General features: G+C 33.0%; 1 protein-coding gene across 4 annotated transcripts in view; it reads left to right on the top strand.

Annotated features, from left to right (window-relative positions):
* Positions 1–18,793, top strand: part of USP15 (ubiquitin specific peptidase 15) — a 113,315-nt gene that overhangs the window by 25,636 nt on the left and 68,886 nt on the right. For 3 of the 4 annotated variants that reach the window (XM_045789689.2, XM_045789688.2, XM_087869004.1), the window contains exons 3-4: positions 4,612–4,742; positions 13,401–13,527. In XM_045789689.2, the coding sequence (XP_045645645.1) occupies positions 4,612–4,742; positions 13,401–13,527 (258 nt within the window). Of the gene's footprint in view, positions 1–4,611; positions 4,743–12,487; positions 12,724–13,400; positions 13,528–18,793 lie in introns of those variants that run through there. The other variant, XM_087869005.1, reaches the window with a different exon arrangement.

Below are 18,793 nucleotides of genomic sequence, written 5' to 3'. Positions count from 1 at the left end.
GATTTGTATCTCCCTAGTGATTAATGATGTTAAGTATCTTATCTGTGCTGCTTATATATCTTTTTTGGAGAAATGTCTATTCTGATCCTGTTCTTTTTAATTGAAATACTTATCTTTGTATTCTTATGTTTCAAGTGTTATTTATATATTCTGGATACTAGTCCCTTATCTGATACACGATTTCCAACAATTATCTGCCATTCTGTAGATTATCTTTTACTTTCTTGATGGTATCTTTGAAGCACAGTTTTTAATTCTAAGTCCAATTTATTTTTTTTCTTTGGATACTTGTGGTTGTGGTGTCAGAATGCATCACCTAATCCAGGGTCATACAAGATTTATACCTATGCTTTCTTCTAAGAGTTTTATAGTTTTAGCTGTTACATTTATGACTTTGAGCAAATTAAAGTTAATATTTGTATGTAGTGTGAGGTAAGAATCAATTGAACAGATAAGAGAATACAAAAGTCGATCCACATATATGTGGTCAATTGATTTTAGGCAAAGATGTAAGACGATTTCAGTGGAGAGAGGATAGTCTTTTAAGCAAATGCTGCTTGAGCATTAGGTATCTGTTGGAAGAAAAGATAAAAAGCTGAATTTTGATCCATATGTGGCATCATATATGAAATAAACTTAAGACAGATCACATAAACTATAAAACTTACAGGAAAAAAATAGGAAAAAATCTTTGTGACGTTGTGTTAGGGAGATTTCTTAAATGTGATACAAAAAGCACAATTGATAAAAGAATGAACTTTACGCCATTAATTGTGTTTGATCAGTAATAAATGATACTGTTAAAAGAATTAAAAGACAAACCGCAGTGTGGGGAAAATATTTGCAGATCGCCTAGTTGATAAGAGACTTGTATGCAGAATAAAGAATTCTCAAAACTATATTAAGATAACATAAAACCTAGTGGAAAATGACAAAAGATTTGAACAAATGCTTCACCAAAGAAAATGGATTTTCAAAAACTGCATTAACTGCAGAGATACTCAGCATCATTAGTCATTAGAGAAATGAGGCTTAAAACCACAATGAAGTACTACTGTATGTGTATCAAAATGATTAAAATTTAAGTGTATGACCGATACCAAGTGTTGACAAGGATATGAAACAAGTGGTGCTTTCATACACTGTTTTTGGAAATGAAATAATCAGGAAATTTCTCAAAAAGCTAAACATACGTTTACTATGGGAACCAGTCATTCCACTCCTACATATTTTCCCAAAAGAAATGAGAGTGTATATCTATATGTGAATACTTATACACAAATGTTCATAGTAGTGTTGCTTGTAATAGAAAAAATTGGAAGCAACCCCAAATGCCTATCAATAGCTGAATGGATAACCAAATTACAGTATATTCGTATAATGAAATCCTACACAGCAGTTGAAAGGAATGAAGTATTGATAGGTAAAAACAACGATGACTCAAGATGATTATGCAGTGTAATGGAAGCCAAACAAAAACAGTGCATCTAATTTTTATATAAGATGCAAGAAAATGCCTGTAGTAACAGAAAGCAGACATAATTTTCTTTTTTTTTCAGACAAATTAGATTTTATTTTTAAAAATTAAAAAAAAAAACATTTAAATTCAGTTAGTTAACATTTAATGTATTATTGGTTTCTGAGGTGCAGGCCTGTGATTCATCAGTCTTACATGATACCAGTGCTCATTACATCACATGCCCTCCTTAATGTCCATCATCCAGTTACCCCGTCCCCCCACCCACCTCCCCTCCAGCAACCCTCAGTTTGTTTCCTATGATTAGGAGTCTCTTCTGGTTTGTGTCCCTCTCTGGTTTCGTCTTGTTTTATTTTTTCTCTCTTTCCCTATGATCCTCTGTTTCTTAAATTCCACATATCAATGAGATCATATGATAATTGTCTTTCTCTGATTGACTTATTTCACTTAGCATAATACCCTGTAGTTCCATCGACGTCATTGCAAATGGCAAGATTTCAATTTTTGATGGCTGTATAATATCCATTGTGTGTGTGCACACATGTGTGTGTCTGTATCCCATCTTCTTCATTCATTCATCCAGACATAATTTTCATATGTAATTGTACAAAATGCACATTAGTCTATAGTTGCAAAATACAGATAAGTGATTTTCTGGGGATAGGACAGTAGACCTGGATGGACAGGAAGGAGAGATTGCAAAGGACTACTAGGAAACTTTTGAGGGGGATGGATATATCCATCATTGTGGTTGTGGTGATGGTTTCACATTTGTATTGCTCTGTCAGAACTTACCAAATAGTTCACTTTAAATATGTGCAGTTTATTGTATATCAATCATATATCAATAAATGCAGAAGTAACAAATACCAGTTTTTCTGTGTTTCGCTTAGGGGTATTTTCCTTCCTTAAAAAGAAATTGTTTTATTTTGTCCATGAGATATGAAATTACTATTGGATTCTGATACATAATAAAATCATTTACCCAGACTCTTAAATTATTGTGGAAAACAGCATAAAAGTCTTAATTTTTAAACTCTTCTTTCTTTTCCTAAGTTTTCTTTTCTTCTTTTTTTTTTTTTTTTGAGATTTTATTTATTTATTTGACAGAGGTAGAGACAGCCAGCGAGAGAGGGAACACAAGCAGGGGGAGTGGGAGAGGAAGAAGGAGGCTCATAACGGAGGAACCTGATGTGGGACTCGATCCCAGAACGCTGGGATCACGCCCTGAGCTGAAGGCAGACGCTTAACCGCTGTGCCACCCAGGCGCCCCATTCCTATGTTTTCTTCAAGGCAGTCCGTTAATAGTAGGAAGAAAATGGATGTTAGAGTAAACCAATTTGTATTTGAATCCAGTTTCTGTAATCTGTACGTGTAACCTTCGGCAAGTTAATCAATGCCTGAATCTGTTAACTAATTAATTTGGAGATATCTACCTCATAATATTGTTTAGAAAAGTCACCTGAGATAGCAGTGTTTCCTAGTAACACTTTTCACAGTACCTTCAATTTTCTGCATGTATGATCTTGGGCAAGTTACTCAGTTTCTCTAAAAATATTTTTTTTTTAAAGATTTTATTATTTATTCGACAGAGATAGAGACAGCCAGAGAGAGAGGGAATACAAGCAGGGGGAGTGGGAGAGGAAGAAGCAGGCTCATAGCGGAAGAGCCTGATGTGGGGCTCGATCCCATAACTCCGGGATCACGCCCTGAGCCGAAGGCAGACGCCCAACCGCTGTGCCACCCAGGCGCCCCTAAAAATATTTTCTGATCTAAAATGGAGATACCTATCTGATAAGATTGTTTTGAGAACTGACTGAGATAACACGGCTGTTTACTGTAATATGTCTCTTAGAATATGATGCATATAGGGGTTTAGAATGTGTAAGTTTCTTTCACCTTCAGCAGGCTCTGAAAATGTGTTAAAAATTAACGCTTAGTTTGTATCTGCTATTGAGGTTTGTATTATACAGTTCAGAGTTTTATCATTTCTGCTCTGTATGAAAGTTTTCTCAAAGTTTAGTGTAATTTGGGGTGCTGGGTGGCTCAGGTGGTTAAGCATCTGCCTTCGGCTCAGGTCATGATCTCCACGTCCTGGGATCGAGCTTGTGTGGGGCTCCCAGCTCAGTGAGGAGTCTGCTTCTCCCTCTCCCTCTGCCTCTCATGCTGCTTGTGTTCTCTCTCTCTCGAATAAATAAAATATTTTTTAAAAAAAGTTTAGTGTAATTCTGTGACCATTGATTGATCCTAGATGGGATAAATAACTTTCAATCCTTTCAGAATTTTTTCTGCTTCTTGATTTATATTGTTAGGTCTAATTAAGAATAGTGTGTTCTCATTATTGAGATGCTACTGAGAACAATTTCGCTTCCCATGTGTATTAATTTAAGTCTGACTCAAATTGAGAATATCTTCTTTATGTTTTATATAACTCAGTGAATTATATCTGTTTCTGTACTTTAGAAATTCAGGGAAAAGGACCAGATAATAATAAATGAGTCTCAGATTAGGACTGTCATGTAGGTATAACTTATGGTATTGCTTCTAGATCTCTGGCCTGCCCTGCACTAAATTTTTAATTTAACCAGAATTTTGAAAATGATTATAGAATTAGAACTACATCTGAACAACTACCTCCACTTTAGATTTTAGGAGGAATCTAGATCGTGGGCCTTCTGGAATGATGATTTGTTTCACAAGATGCCCTTTTGTGATTTCCATCATGGTTCCCAGCCCATGTGCTTTGGAGTCATTGTAAAAGGTTATTGATTTGCATCTGAATTTCCTTCATCAGCTAATACAAGAATGACCACTGTTACCATGTGAGGGATCTCCTACTTTAAATATTTGGGAAATAGTCTTCTTTCAGTTCCCTTGGTATTTTAAGAGCATAATAAAAAATTATGTCTTTAAACATTGTTCATTGACTACTGGTACACACTGAATCTTTTTAAAGCAACAGTTTATTTTGGAATATGTAGATTTATATGTGAACTTCTACAGAGCTTTCTTCAGAACTCATTTAAATACTTAAATTAGTCTCTGAGTTTAATTTATGATTTTTACACTAAAGTATTTAGATATACGTACTATTGTTTCTTTTTATTTAATGAGTTTACTTTTTTCTTTTGCAGATGGTGATGCCCAGTCACTTAAGGAACATCTTATTGATGAATTGGATTACATTCTATTGCCAACTGAGGGCTGGAATAAACTTGTCAGCTGGTACACATTGATGGAAGGTCAGGAACCGATAGCACGAAAGGTACATATTTAGAATAAGTGAATAAAAATACTTTTCTTGAAAGGTTCACATTTTATTGTTGATTTAGTGACTTATGAAGTCTCAGGAATTATCTAGGAGAAAAAGACCGTCAAAATGTTACTTTTACACTGTATAATAATAACAACAGCTAATATCTATAGAGGATTTACTATTTGCTAGCCACTGTTATAAGCAAATTATACGTTAGAGAATTGAATGTTTTGATCAATTGAAATATAGATTGTTTAGCTCTAAAGCTGTTTAGAAGAAGAACTTTATTCCGGGGATAGAGGAAAATCTGTGCCTGGAATATCTTCAGATATGCTCACCTGTATTACTTTAACCTTAATGATATACTTTTTTTTTTCTTAATAAAAGTAGCATATTATACAGTACAGGTATTTGGTGTGGTAAACAGACCAACCAACAGCTTCATTGGCATTACTTTTTGAAAGAGGCCGTGTTAGAATTTCTTCAAATCTGTGTCTAATAGCAAATTAAAATAAGTAAATAAATAAATAAAAACCATGAAAACTTCACACAAGTAGAGAGAAAAAAAGTTTCTCTGTTAGGAGGCCATCATTTATTTTTAATAAGATAGTTTGAATTTATTCAACCTGTAAGATAATATTTAAGCTTTAGTGTACATAAAATTATCCAGAGTTTTTATTAAATTGTGTCTTCCTCCAAAATTTAGTAAGTCTGGGAATTTCCACCTTTACTTTGCCCCCATGTGACTCTTATGACAATGAAATTTACTTAAGAGTGACTGTTTTTTAGGGTCTGAAGCCCAACTTTGAATTTTACAAATCTCTGATTGAGTTCAGGAACCTAGGATTGGTAGATGTGATGCAGAAACAATGTACTTAACCATCTCTCTGGATCATCTCTAAAATATTTTGCTTATAGTGTCAGGCACTCAGTTAAAACAACAACAAAACAGGCAAAAATGAATATTAAATGAACAAGAAATACAGTGGAGAAACAGTAGACAGTAGAAATCCACAAGAAACAATAGACAGTAGAAACAGACCCATAAGGAATCCAGATAGTGGAGTTATCAGACAGAAACTTTAAAATACTGTGCTTATTATGTTTAAAAAAAAGAAGATAGTTGAAGGACAGAACTGTTAAGAACCAAATATAATTCCAAAATTATTAAGATCCAAATGTAATTCTCTAATTCTAAAATAATATGAAAAAATTAAGTCAATACTCAGTGTTTTGAGTAAAACACTAAATAGAACCAAAGAGAAAATTTGTAAACTAAATAACATCAGTAGAAAATATTAGACTAAAACTTAGAGAGACTGAAGGATGGAATGTACAGAAATAAGCAAAGACCCTTGGAGACGGGGCATAATTTTAATATACATATAAGTGGGCTCTTAGAAGGAGAGGGAAGTCAAAATAGGGTAGAAGTAACACTGGAGTTAATAGCTGAGAATTTTCTAAAAACTAATGAAAGGTGACATGCTATATATCAAGAAATGCTGTGAAACTCATGCTAAAAAAAAAAAAAATACAAACAAAAAACCATACCCAATAAGGCAAAACGATACTCCTAATAGTAGCCCCCCCAAAAAAAGTCGATTACCTTTAAAGTAAGAATAAAAAAAATGATTTCTCAAGAGACATGAAAGCTGAAAAATAACCAACCATCTTCAACATGATGAAAGAAAATAACTGCCAACTTAGAATTCTGTATCCAAGGGAAGGATTCTTCAGAAAGGATCCTTTAGGTGGTGAAAAAAGCTATTTTCAGATAAACAAATTAATAGAATTTGTTTCTAGCCGACCTGCACTAAAGGAAATACAAAACAGTCTTCAGAATGGAAGGAAATTATTCCATGTGGAAGCTTGGAGACACAGAAGAAAATGTAGATTGACAACAGTAAATATTGTGAATAAATGTTAAGGCAGACTACTTAAAATGGTAGTAATTTCTTACTGGGATGAATATATGCATAAATTTAAAATACGTAATATTTGCACGTAAGTTAAGATAGTAGCCTCCTATGTAACCTCCAGTGAGCTCCTCCTTACATCCTCATCCTTGGGTAGTCTCCTGTGGCCAGCAACATATAGCAGAAGTTACAGTAGGTATATCACTTTCAAGATCAGATTTTAGGGTAAAGGGAGTCAAAAGGTACAAACTTCCAGTTATAAAATAGGTAAGTCATGGGGATGTAAATATATATCTAACAATACTGTATTGCATTTTTGAAAGTTGCTAAGAGTAAGAGTGGATCTTAAAAGTTCTCATCACAAGAAGAAAATTTTGTAATAGGATGATAGACGTTAACTAAACTTTGGTGATCATTTCACAGCATAGACAAATATTGAATCATTATGTTTTACACCTGAAATTAATGTTATATGTCAGTTGTACCTCATTAAAATAGATAAGATCAGATTATAAAAGACACCTTGGCTCACACTTGGGTGCACACGCCCTCTTGCTCTCTCTCATTTCTCAGTCTGGGGGATTCAACTGCATACTCAGGCAGCCTGTGGCAGGGCTCACATGGTAAGAAACTGAGATCCTTGACCAGTAGAGAGAAATGGAGGCCTGCTAACAACCATGTGAGTGAGCTTGGAAATGAATCCTCCAGTCTCATTCTGCTTTCAGATAGTTGAGGCCCCAGCCCACCCACAGCTTGACAGCAGTCTTTCAAGAGACCCCAAGCCAGAACAACCCAGCTATGCTGCTCCACATTCTTGACCCTCAGCAACTATGTGAAATAATGTTTACTCTGTTAAGTTGCTGAGTTTTGGGGTGATTTATTATGCAGCAATAGAAAACTGATAACTAATTTTGGTACCTGGAAGTAGTGTGCTGCCTTAACAAAATTTGAACTGTGGTGGTGGCTTTGGAACCAGGCAGGGGGTCGAAGTTGTAAGAACCTGTAAGATTATTAGTGAAAGCCTAAGGTGCCTTGAATAAATTGTTAGTAGAATTTTATTATTTTTTTTAAGATTATTCATTTATTTATTTGACAGGCTGCTAGAGAGGGAACACAAGCAGAGGGAGTGGGAGAGGGAGAAGCAGGCTTCCCCCTGAGCAGGGAGCCTGGTGCGGGGCCTGATCCCAGAATGCTGGGATCATGACCTGAGCCGAAGGCAGACGCTTAACAACCGAGCCACCCAGGCTCCCCCGTTTGTAGAATTTTAGACTTTGAGGAGGCTGCCAGTGAGGACTTACGCGAAAGTGAAGAAAATCTTACTGGAACCCAGAAGAAAGTGATCTTTGTTATAAGGTAGCAGAAAGTTAAGCAACATGTCAACTGCAGTAAATTGAAAGGTAAAAAATATATCTGATAAGCTGAATGATCTGCCAAAACTGCCTGTTTTTCTTGTGCTGCATATAATCAGATGTAAGAAGGGAGAGAGAAACTAAAGAAAGGGCTGTTAAAAAGGAGCCAACACTTACTAGTTTTGAGGATTTCTGGCCTCTCCAGGTGACAAACAATGCTGAATGAGATATTCCCAAGCAAAGATGAAACTCAAGGCACTCTCAAGAAAGCGTGATCAAAAGTTAAAGCCACGGGTACAATTCTTTATAAGACCTTAGAAAAGTCAAAGGTGGTGTGTCACAATACTGTTCAGACAAAAAGCCCTTTAAAGAATTTTGGGGTATACTTTACACTTCCTTTCAATATGAAAGAACAATACGGCTTTACACTTCCTTTCAATATGAAAGAACAATATCTAAGAACAATACGGCTTCTAAGAAGCTTAAGAGCATTGCCCTTCAGTCTTCTCAGTATAAACCCAAGATAGGACGTATCTAGAGGGCATTTGTGGATGTGACTTTTTGTCTAATGGAATGAGACTCCAGTGAGATCCACTGGACACCTATGGTATTTTCAAGAACCACTACCATCTTGAACTACAAAGACAGTGTAAAATCAAAGAAGTTTCCTAGTCTTCTACAAGCAGGAGGCAGACTAAGAATTTACTCAACTGCAAACGTGCTAATTTTCATGAAAATAGTATGATTTAGGAAGCAAAATCAAGTGTTGTGAAGATTCCTTTTCAGGTAAGGGCAGAATAAGCCCTAATCAAGGAACTTTAAGTATTTGCCCAAGTGGATTTCAGAATTTCTATGGACCTCTTCCCCCATGCCCGTTTTAACAGGAATATCTAAAAAATTATCTTCTGCATGCCCCGCCATTTTATTTTGAGTGTATGTGGGACAGAAAATTTATCCTGTAGTTCACAGAATTATAGATAAAGAGGAGCTATACTCAAGATGCTTAAGAAACTATATCCAAGGATCCTTATCTGTGCCTGGATCAGGTATAAATGACGAGTTTCTGAACTTGGAGCTAATGTTATAATGGGATGATACTATTGGGGGCTTTGCAGGGAGTGAATGAATATAATTTACATGTTGTGGGGAGGGACTTTGACTTGCTGGGAGCCAGAGAGTGGACTGTGGTAGCCATGCTCAAAATGTTCCCCAGCAATCACCATCTCCTGGTATTCATACTCTTGTGTAATCTCCCACATTGTACCAGAATTAGTCTGTGTGACCAGTAAAATATGACGGAAGTGATAATATGTTACTTCTGGGGTTAGTTTCTAAAAGATGTTGGTGGGGAGTGCTCTTTTGTATACTCTTGTGCACGCTGGCGCTGGCACGTGTTCTGTCTCTCTCTGTCTGTCTGTTTTTCTCTCTCTTTCTCTCGGATCAATCACTATGAAGAAGCCATATTGCCATGCAGGCAGCATATAGAGGCACTCACATAATGAGGAGCTAAATTCTCTGCCAACAGCTGGAGAGGATCTGAGGACTGCCAACAACCACATGATTTGAGCTTGGAAGCAGATTTGAACAACACGATTAAGCAGCATGACCTAATTGACATGCATTGCCGTTAGTAAATGCAGAATACAAATTCTTCTTAAGTGGAATTTTTACCAAAGTTGACCATTTGCTGGGCCATCAAGCAAATTCCACTGTATTTCTAATAATAGAAATTAAGTATATTTTCTGTCCCCAGTGAAATTTAGAAGTCAGTAACAAAAAGGTAACTAGATTGTCTCCTAGCTATCTAGAAATGGAATAATATTCCTCTAAAGTAATCCTTAGGTCAAACAAGAAATGCAAAGTAAAATTAAACATTTTAAACTGAGTGATAATAAAAATACAACATAAAAGAATGACTAAAGCCATTCTTACAAGGAATGTGATAGCTTAAATGCATATGTTGGAAAAGAAGAAAGTCAAAATCTATTGTCTCAAGAAGTTAAGAGAGGAAAAGGAAATTAAGCCTAATCAAGAAATAATAATAAAAAATAGATGTTAATAAAATAGAAAAAAACCTAAATTAAATGAACAAAGTTGACTCAAAAAATGGTGAAGTTAGACCAGTAATACGAACATGAGTCCTGGCAAGACTGATCAAAAATAAAATAATGCTGGGGTGGGGGGGGGTATCACAAAACTTTTTCTGTAAAGTAAATATTTATAAGCCAGGACAGTCTCTGTGGAAAATATTCATCTCTGCTGTTTTGGGTACAGCCATAAATGATATATAAATGAATGGGCATGACTGTGTTTTAGTAAAATGTTATTTACCAAAATAGATGGCAAATCAAATGTAGCCTGTGGGTCATAGTTGGCCCATCCCTGATCTTGGCCCTGGTCAATTAATGCCTACCAACGTCACAAAAAGATGGGCAACTAGATATTATTTGCATCTTATTTAGAATATATCACATCATCTATGAAGTAGTCTTACTAAAAATTGCAAGAATAAAAAGATAGATGGTGGACTTTAAAGTTAAATGACATTTTAGAGATTTATCATTCAGTTGCAGTGCATGGGCTTTATTTGGATCCTGATTCAATAAAAATGAGACGCGGACAATTTGAATATTGACTGGATAGTTGATATTAAGGGATTAGTTTTAATTTTGTTAGGTGTGATGTGGTATTGTGGTTCTGAGTCCTTGTTTTTGAAGAAATATATCCTGAAATAGTTTTGGATGTAATATTCCATGTAGAATTTGTTTGTTATGTATTAACACCTATGATTTCATAGTTGTGTTATACTTCTGTACTTGTCTGTTTTTTACCACTGGTAAGCATATTACTCAGTGCTGCAAAAATGAATATAGTTAACTCCTCAATAATAGTAACTGTGTCCCATTAGTCCATGCCATCAAATTGTTTTAGAGTACCAGATTTCTTTAGAAATAACTTTGTTTCTGAAGGGAGAGAAGTAAGCACTTGGTATTAAGTAAAAGTTTCTATGAAACTTTCATATGCAAATTTAAAGACTACATTAGGTTTATCAGTATATTTCATGACTTTCTACAAAATGCTCTCTAATATTCACAGCAAAATGAACAAACAGAAATTCTGTTTATTTTAATTCAATATAAATTTGTATTTCCCTCACTAATTTAGTAAGATTTTGCCTTCATTGTGGCCATCAATTAATGGAAATATTTTTATTTAGCCATATAGGGTTTTAAATTTTGGACAAGAAGCCAGATTTCATCTTATGCTTGCTCTTTGTTTATAATAATATAACACTATAATTCACTTAGAAAAAATGTTTTGGCAGTAACCTCTAATTCTGAAACGTAACTATTATGTCTGAATATTCATGTTCCAGTCTTATTTCAAATGTGTATTTTAATGGTCATAATAATTAGGTAAGTATAACTTTGTACCTTGTTTTTTATAAGCCATTCATAGCCATTATTTTAAATGGTTATTTTTAGTGCATTTTTAATAAGGTGGTAGACTTTATATAAACAAATACAAAGAAGATATTATATAAATAATCTATATACAACCGTAATAACACTAATACATAAATATACTAATTACTTTTTCTGCTGTGGAGCTACTGTATTCAAGCTTTAATTATTCATATAATATGGTTCTTTCAAATAAAAATAGTTGGGAGGACAAACATATTTTCTTTAAAAAAAACAGATTTTTTAATACACTGCTTTTGGAAGTAGTAAAATGTCTTATGAACATAATAGTAGTGTCTTGAGTACTAATGATGAGGGTTTTAATGATATAAGATATTGTTAGAGAAGGAAAAAAATGGTGAGAAAAATCCTGAAACCCAATAAAGTGGATTTTGAAATAATCTTGGTGTTTTGTTTTCATTGTTTATAATGACTTTCTAATAGTTAAATCACTAGATTCTTTCCAGGAAAATATCTATTGGTGTTATGAAAATTAATCTTCATTTTCTGAAAACTATGCTTATTTAGAAACATATATCAATATAACTAATAATGACGGATTTTCTTTTTTGTTATTTTATCCTGTTTTGTTATGTCATTACCTGCTCTCTTGTTGATCATTCCATTTTTCCCCCTAAAAATGAGACCTGTAGGCACATCAGTTTTACAACCTATCAATGATTAGTATTAATATTATTTTAGGATTCTTACTCAGATACTGAGTCCCAGAGCAAAAATTTCTGATTGACAGGAATATTTGATTTCTGGTTTTTATACTTAAATATAGCATCATGTGATCTTTTGCTACATTCTTAACCTCAAAATAAATAAGCATAAGAGATTTAAAACAAATTTCATTAGTTAAGAGACTATATATTAGTTTTTAAAATTAATAAAGAGCTAGAAAGGTGCAGGCTGTTGACTGTTTTAGAAATGTGAATATAACAAGTATAATTAAAAGAATATAAATGACAAAGAATTACAAAAATTAGTGTTGGATTGGATATTAAATGTTAGCTAAACTACATTTGAATTTTTTGAGCTAAAACAATTTCCCTGCAAGTGAAAGACAAATTTGTAAGGCCTTTACTGCACTGATGCTAAGCTTGTGAGTTACAGCAGTTATTTGGAGCCTCCCTTTAGCCATATTTGTCTAATGTATCACATATCAGGCTGATTACTATTTTCAGAAACAGTATTCATGACTGAAATCCTGCAGTTAACCTTTAGAAGATCAAAAGGAAATACACTTATTTAAAAGGTGACCCTAATATATACATATTTTCTCTTTTCCTGCTTTGTTGCTTGCATGTTTAGCAGCTTTTTTTTTTCCATTTGTTGCATAGAATTACTAAGAGTGTATCTAAAGGTCAAACAAAGTCATCTTAGGATGGAAAACTAACATATCAGTTACAGACCGTAGCTGAATATTTTGGCAGCAGTAATTTGGAGTTATTTTAAAAGATTTATTTTAACATATAGAGTGATTTAACATAGTTAGCTATTGCTAACTGAAATTTTATAAAATGTATCATTTTTAAAGGTTTTCTGCTTGAGATCAAGGACTAAAAGCTAGAAATAGGTCTGGATCATCAATCAGAGCTGTATTTACATTGGGGGTAAACTTTCTCATTATAAATACTGAATGTATGCATTATTTATAGTATACCAAAATATCTTCATAGATGAGTCGAATGCCTTTTCAAACTATCTGTTAATGTTTAATATGATTATTCATGTTCTGTTAAATATTCCAAATATTTCCTGGCTTTTTCAACTATCTAGTATGTCTAATTTCATATTGACAGTTTTTAATAGTTTTTTTTTTTTTTTGGAGATCTGCAGTTTTTTTCTAAAGCCTCCTTAGAGAAATATATTGCTGTTAGAGACAGTGAAATATATTGAACTATAGCTAACACTGATTTGTTTGGTTTTTAGGTGGTTGAACAGGGTATGTTTGTAAAGCACTGCAAAGTAGAAGTATATCTCACAGAATTGAAGCTCTGTGAAAATGGAAACATGAACAATGTTGTAACTCGAAGATTTAGCAAAGCTGACACAATAGGTAATGCAAAATCCTGTCTCTTTGTTGAACCATTGCTACTAGAAATTTACTTGTAATTCTATTTCTTATATGCTGCAAGGCTGATAACCTTTTTAAGGGTTTATACTTAAACATTATAGATTTTCAACCATGATATGATATATCTTAGCCTAGAGTTGAATTATTTATCATGTCTAGATCTACTTAACATTATTAGATGAGTTTATTATTTACTTTTTTAAAAAATCAAATAATTATTGTTTTATTTGAGCATTTGAAAAAATACGTGTGTTTGTAACCTGAGTATAAAGTAGAACTGTAAATAAAAATAAAAACTTGATTAAATGAAAACTTTTTCAGGTAATGTAATATAGATAATCCATAATAGTAATAGTAATGTTTCCCCTTCTTAACATGGAAAATGGCAAACTTTTTATTTCCTTTTTTCCTGTTTATTCTCTGGACTCAGTGCAAATTAAAGTAGCTCAGTAGCTACTTAGACAAGGTAATAGGCTTAGCATTTTTATGTCAAATTGATTTTTTTCTATTTTAATGAGTAGGTTAGGAAATTAGAGTCTCAAATACAAATGTACCCAACTCCCACTGTATATTTATATATCTACATATACTTATATATTTATGTATCTACACATTTAAGTGCTTATTAAAAATTTTTTGTTGTATTTAAAAGCCACATTTTAATTTAAGATCAAGAATATGTTGAATGAAACATAATATAATTAAAAAGAATATGTTGAATGAGATGTTTTTTAAATAAGTGATTATGGATTTAATAACAGAATTACAGTATTTTTTGATAAATCACAACTCAAAATAAAAATTTTAAAAGTTATTTTCAATTAAAGTTATTGGAAAATGAGATTAGTGGTAATAACATTGATCTTGTTGGAAAATGTAAACAGTGAAGACATAGCAGTTAATGCAGAACTTCTCAGCAAGAAAAAAGATTAGCAAATTTATGTATAGCTTTCTTTGTTGAAATCAATCATTAAGTATACTTTGGTTAAAAGTAAATAAGAATATTTACTTTTTACTTTCATAAATATATTTGACTTTCACCACTTACCCGTTTCACAGCAGAAGATACTTATAAGCCTGTATTTTTCATGAAATAACATCATCATTCTTCAATACCCAGTGCTTGGTTAATCGTCGTGTTTTTACCAAATAGAATATTATGTATGAATTTTCTGTTTTCCCCCTCTTTATTTACCTAGAACGTTTATAAGTTTGCAGTGCAGTTTAGTAAACTCATCTTTCTAAAATGAATGCTTAAAATATTAAGAATTCCATATATAAATGTCATTTTATTATATTAATATGTATAATTTACTTAACTTTTGAATTTCTAGATTTGTGGAACATGTTCAGGAAAATAAAACATTTCTACATAATAACAACTGAAAGTTTTCAATATGTATAAAACTGCACTAATCATAATATTAAACAATGCACAATAAGAATCATCTGTTCAACAAGGGTAGTCTGTTAAAATTAAATCGAAAACTAATGTCTGAAATGTTCAGCTAATTGGAGTATAAATGAGAAGCTACTTCTTAAAATACTTCAGACAGATAATGTTTTCTAGTTTTTGTAAATGTTACATATTTCCTTTTTCTCCTTAGCTAATTTCTATAGAAAAATTATCTATAAGCATGATATAATCAGAAATCTTATTTTAGAACATTAGTTCACCGAATAATATTTTTAACTCATTATATGAAGATCAGCTGATTTAATTTCTGAATTCAAAACAGCATTACAGAGTTCTCATATTAAGTACTAAGTAAGAATTTGTGAAGGAGATAGGTAATTTATAAAGATCTCTGCTTCAAAAAGTTTATAATTTACCTAGATTTTAATCAGCATAGTTTAAATTTACTAATACTTTAAAAAGCTGCATACATTGGATATATACCTTAAAATTGTAAATGAACTGAATTTGTATACGGCTAAAGTTTGTTACTGAGTTAGAGCAATGTTTCAAGACTATGGGTGTTCATTACATATTTTGGGAGTAAAAAGAACGGAACGTAAAATATCAGAATAGAAAATAGCAACACATACATGTATATTGGGTCACAATTTCTTACTGTATGTCTTAGTTTTTAAAAGTCTGACTGTAGTAGAGCAAGTTTGCTTTCTAAGCAAAAGGTTTTGCAAAAATTAAAATTAAAGTGGGAATTTTAGAGACTTCATGGTTACAGTTATCATAGTAGTTAGCCGTTGTGAAATACTTACTATGTTTTTGGCACTTCTTAGGAAGTTTCTTATTTAAACCTCAACAATAACTGTATTCTCATTGGTTAGGGGATGAAGTCGAGCCTTAGGAAGGTTAAATAACTTACTTAGGTTCACCCTGGTTCCAAGTGAAAGAGTCTGTATTTGAACTCTACACAGTCTCATCACTTAGTTGCTGCCTTATACAACCTGTGCAAAAGTTAATTGGGCTGATTTTATTTTTCTAAAGGAAGTGAGTATTGAAATAAAAAATTCGGGTAATAAGAGAGGAGATATGGGATGTATATTTTTCCCTTGTGGTCTTATCTTGATTTAAAATGCTCCAAATACTTACGTACATAAAACGTAGCTATATGCTATATAAATAGAATTAAGAAATAGAAGCACCTGTTTTCTGTTTTTGCCAAATTAATAAAATGCCTCATTTTCATCTTATACTACCTACACTCGCTTATAATATAGTTACCATAGGCAGGATCTAAATACTTTACCTCATTCAGAGCCAAAATATCGTGCCTTTGAGTATTTTTCTCCTTAAATTGACATATTTGGGTGTAGAACATGTTCCAATAAGAAATAAATATAAAATTTGGTTTTTTATGTTTTCTTTAAGGATATGCTGAAAAAATAATTTTTGTTATAAAACTTACTGAAAAATGCTTTATGTTTATATAAAATTTATTAATGGAACTTTAACTTTCTTATTAAGTACTCTTACTAGAAATTTTGTCACAACAATTTTATTTTTATTATATGAGTTAATATTTTTCTACGTCCGTGAGCTTTTCATTAACTGCCTAATAGAGTCAGCTTCATTTATGGAAAAATCTACACACTCTCAATACTTTGACATTCTCAACTCGAGTGATCTTAATCTGTATCCAACTTCAGGCATCACTTCCCTAGCTATACCCTAGCCTGTCATTATCTGTAACTGCTCCTGGCAGATCTCAGTTTGAGCATCCTGCTTTCTGGCTACTGTTACCCTGCTCGCATTCTCACTCAACCCTGCTACATCAGATATTCAAACCTACCACTCCCTTGGCACTACTTCTATGATGGTCTCTAATTACTTCCACATTGATAAATCTAGTGGTAATTACAGTCTTCCATTTTCTTAACCTGCCAGCAGAAATTAACATACTTATTCACTTTTCCATGTAGAAATAACTTCTTTTTACTGGCTTCCATGGCACAAGTTTTCTCTGTCTGCCTCTTCTCAGAGAATCTGAAAACATCCTCTTCATATTTCTGATCTCAAAACCTCAGGGTGTTGCCATGCTTAGTCCTTTAATTTCCTCTTTTCTTTGGTGATTTCCTTCTTTGCCCTAAACTTTCTGCGTATTGATATCTTTTGAATTTATATCTCCTGCCCAGAACTCTCCCTTAATTCCAGTTTCAATCATTCCATAGCTTCATTTCTGTCTGATAGGAATCTCAAGATATAATATGTATGAAACTAAAGTCCGTCCTTTCCCCCCAGAAACCTGCTACCTGTCGTTCTTCCCCATCTGAGTAATCACCACTTGTATTCTTTCAATTGCTCAGGCTAAAAACCTTGGTATCATTCAGATTTTTTGTTTCCTACCCTGCATGTAATCTAGCAGCATATCTTCTAAGCAGTTCTTCAAAATCTGTTCTCAGTCTGACCACTTAACATTGCTTCTCCCTTAGTTTTGATCGCTGCAGTAGCCTAGTCTCCTACCCTTGATATCCTGCAGTTTTTCACTAGCAGCAAAAGTGAACTTTTAAAATGTCGGCTAGGTCCTGCCACTTCTCTGCTCAAAACTCAATTGCTTTTCTTCTTACTCATAAAATAGAATACTTTCATAGCTCACAAGATTCTATAAAGGTCTCATTTCCACCTTGCTCATTTCACTTCAGCCACATTCATGCACCATGCTGTTCCAAAACATGCCAGATACATTCCCACCTCAGGGCCGTTTGCACTCCTTTCTTCTGCCTGTAATGTTCTTCCCCAATATGTGAGTAGCTTACAAAACTCAATGAAGAGGAAATTCCCATATGTGTCTGTATGTATTGTATTAGGTATGTAAATATCTGTGTATATTAATAGATTTGTGTCTGAAAGAAGAAATACCAAAATGTTAACAGTGGCTCTCTCTATAGACATTTTATTTGTATTTGTATTTCCTGAATTTTTGCAATGAGCAGGAATTATTTATGCAATCAGGAAGAAAGTACTCATTTTTAATAGAAAGACTAAAATGACCTTCTTTCCTCAGCTTCTTCCTCTAGCCTCCTTCCTGCATAATGTTCTGTTTCTTGTTCTGTGTGCTGGTTATATGGGTGTGTCCATTTTGGAAATTTATCATTACATACTGATGACCTATGCATTTTTCTGCATACATTTACACTTCAATAAAAAGAACAAAAAAAATCACCAAAATAAAAAGCAGTACTGTTGTTAGTATAGTTTATGTAATTATTTAAATATTCTGGCTAATTTGTTCTTAAGTTTTCAGATACACTGTAAGATTTCCTATTTATTTAATGCCTTGATCAAAATCTCATTGACTGTGACTATTAAAGAACTTCAGCTGCTAAGTAGAGCATAAACAGTATCATTAGACTAAATTTAATGATTAAGATTTCTTCAGAGAACATGTATTATTAGGTTTAGTATTTTAATATTTCTTTCCAAAATTAGCCAGGTATTCTAAAATGTAGAAGTATTTTATGTTTCTTTGTATGTCATTAGGTATTTTACTGTTTTCTTGAGTCTAAGGGTAGGCAAGTTATTGACCAGAATTCAGTAGATGTAATAGTATTTTCTAATATCTCTTTCTCATGTTTAAAAATTTTAAAGATTCCTTTAACTATGTGACACTGAAACTTAAATACATCTCTACTCTCAAATATGTGGGTACTCCTGTGTCTTATTTTATGGCAAGTTAAGCTGCTCCAGTTTTAAAAAAGACTTTTTTCCACTCAGATAAATGATTTAGAAATAAGGAAAATATATGGTTTTATGTGAAAACAAATTTTTACCGATACAGACATT

Source organism: Ursus americanus, chromosome 17 (genome assembly GCF_024610735.1).
Source record: "Ursus americanus isolate L20-20 chromosome 17, mUrsAme1.1.p, whole genome shotgun sequence".
Lineage (NCBI taxonomy): Eukaryota > Metazoa > Chordata > Mammalia > Carnivora > Ursidae > Ursus > Ursus americanus.
This window is presented reverse-complemented; position numbering and strand designations above follow the sequence as displayed.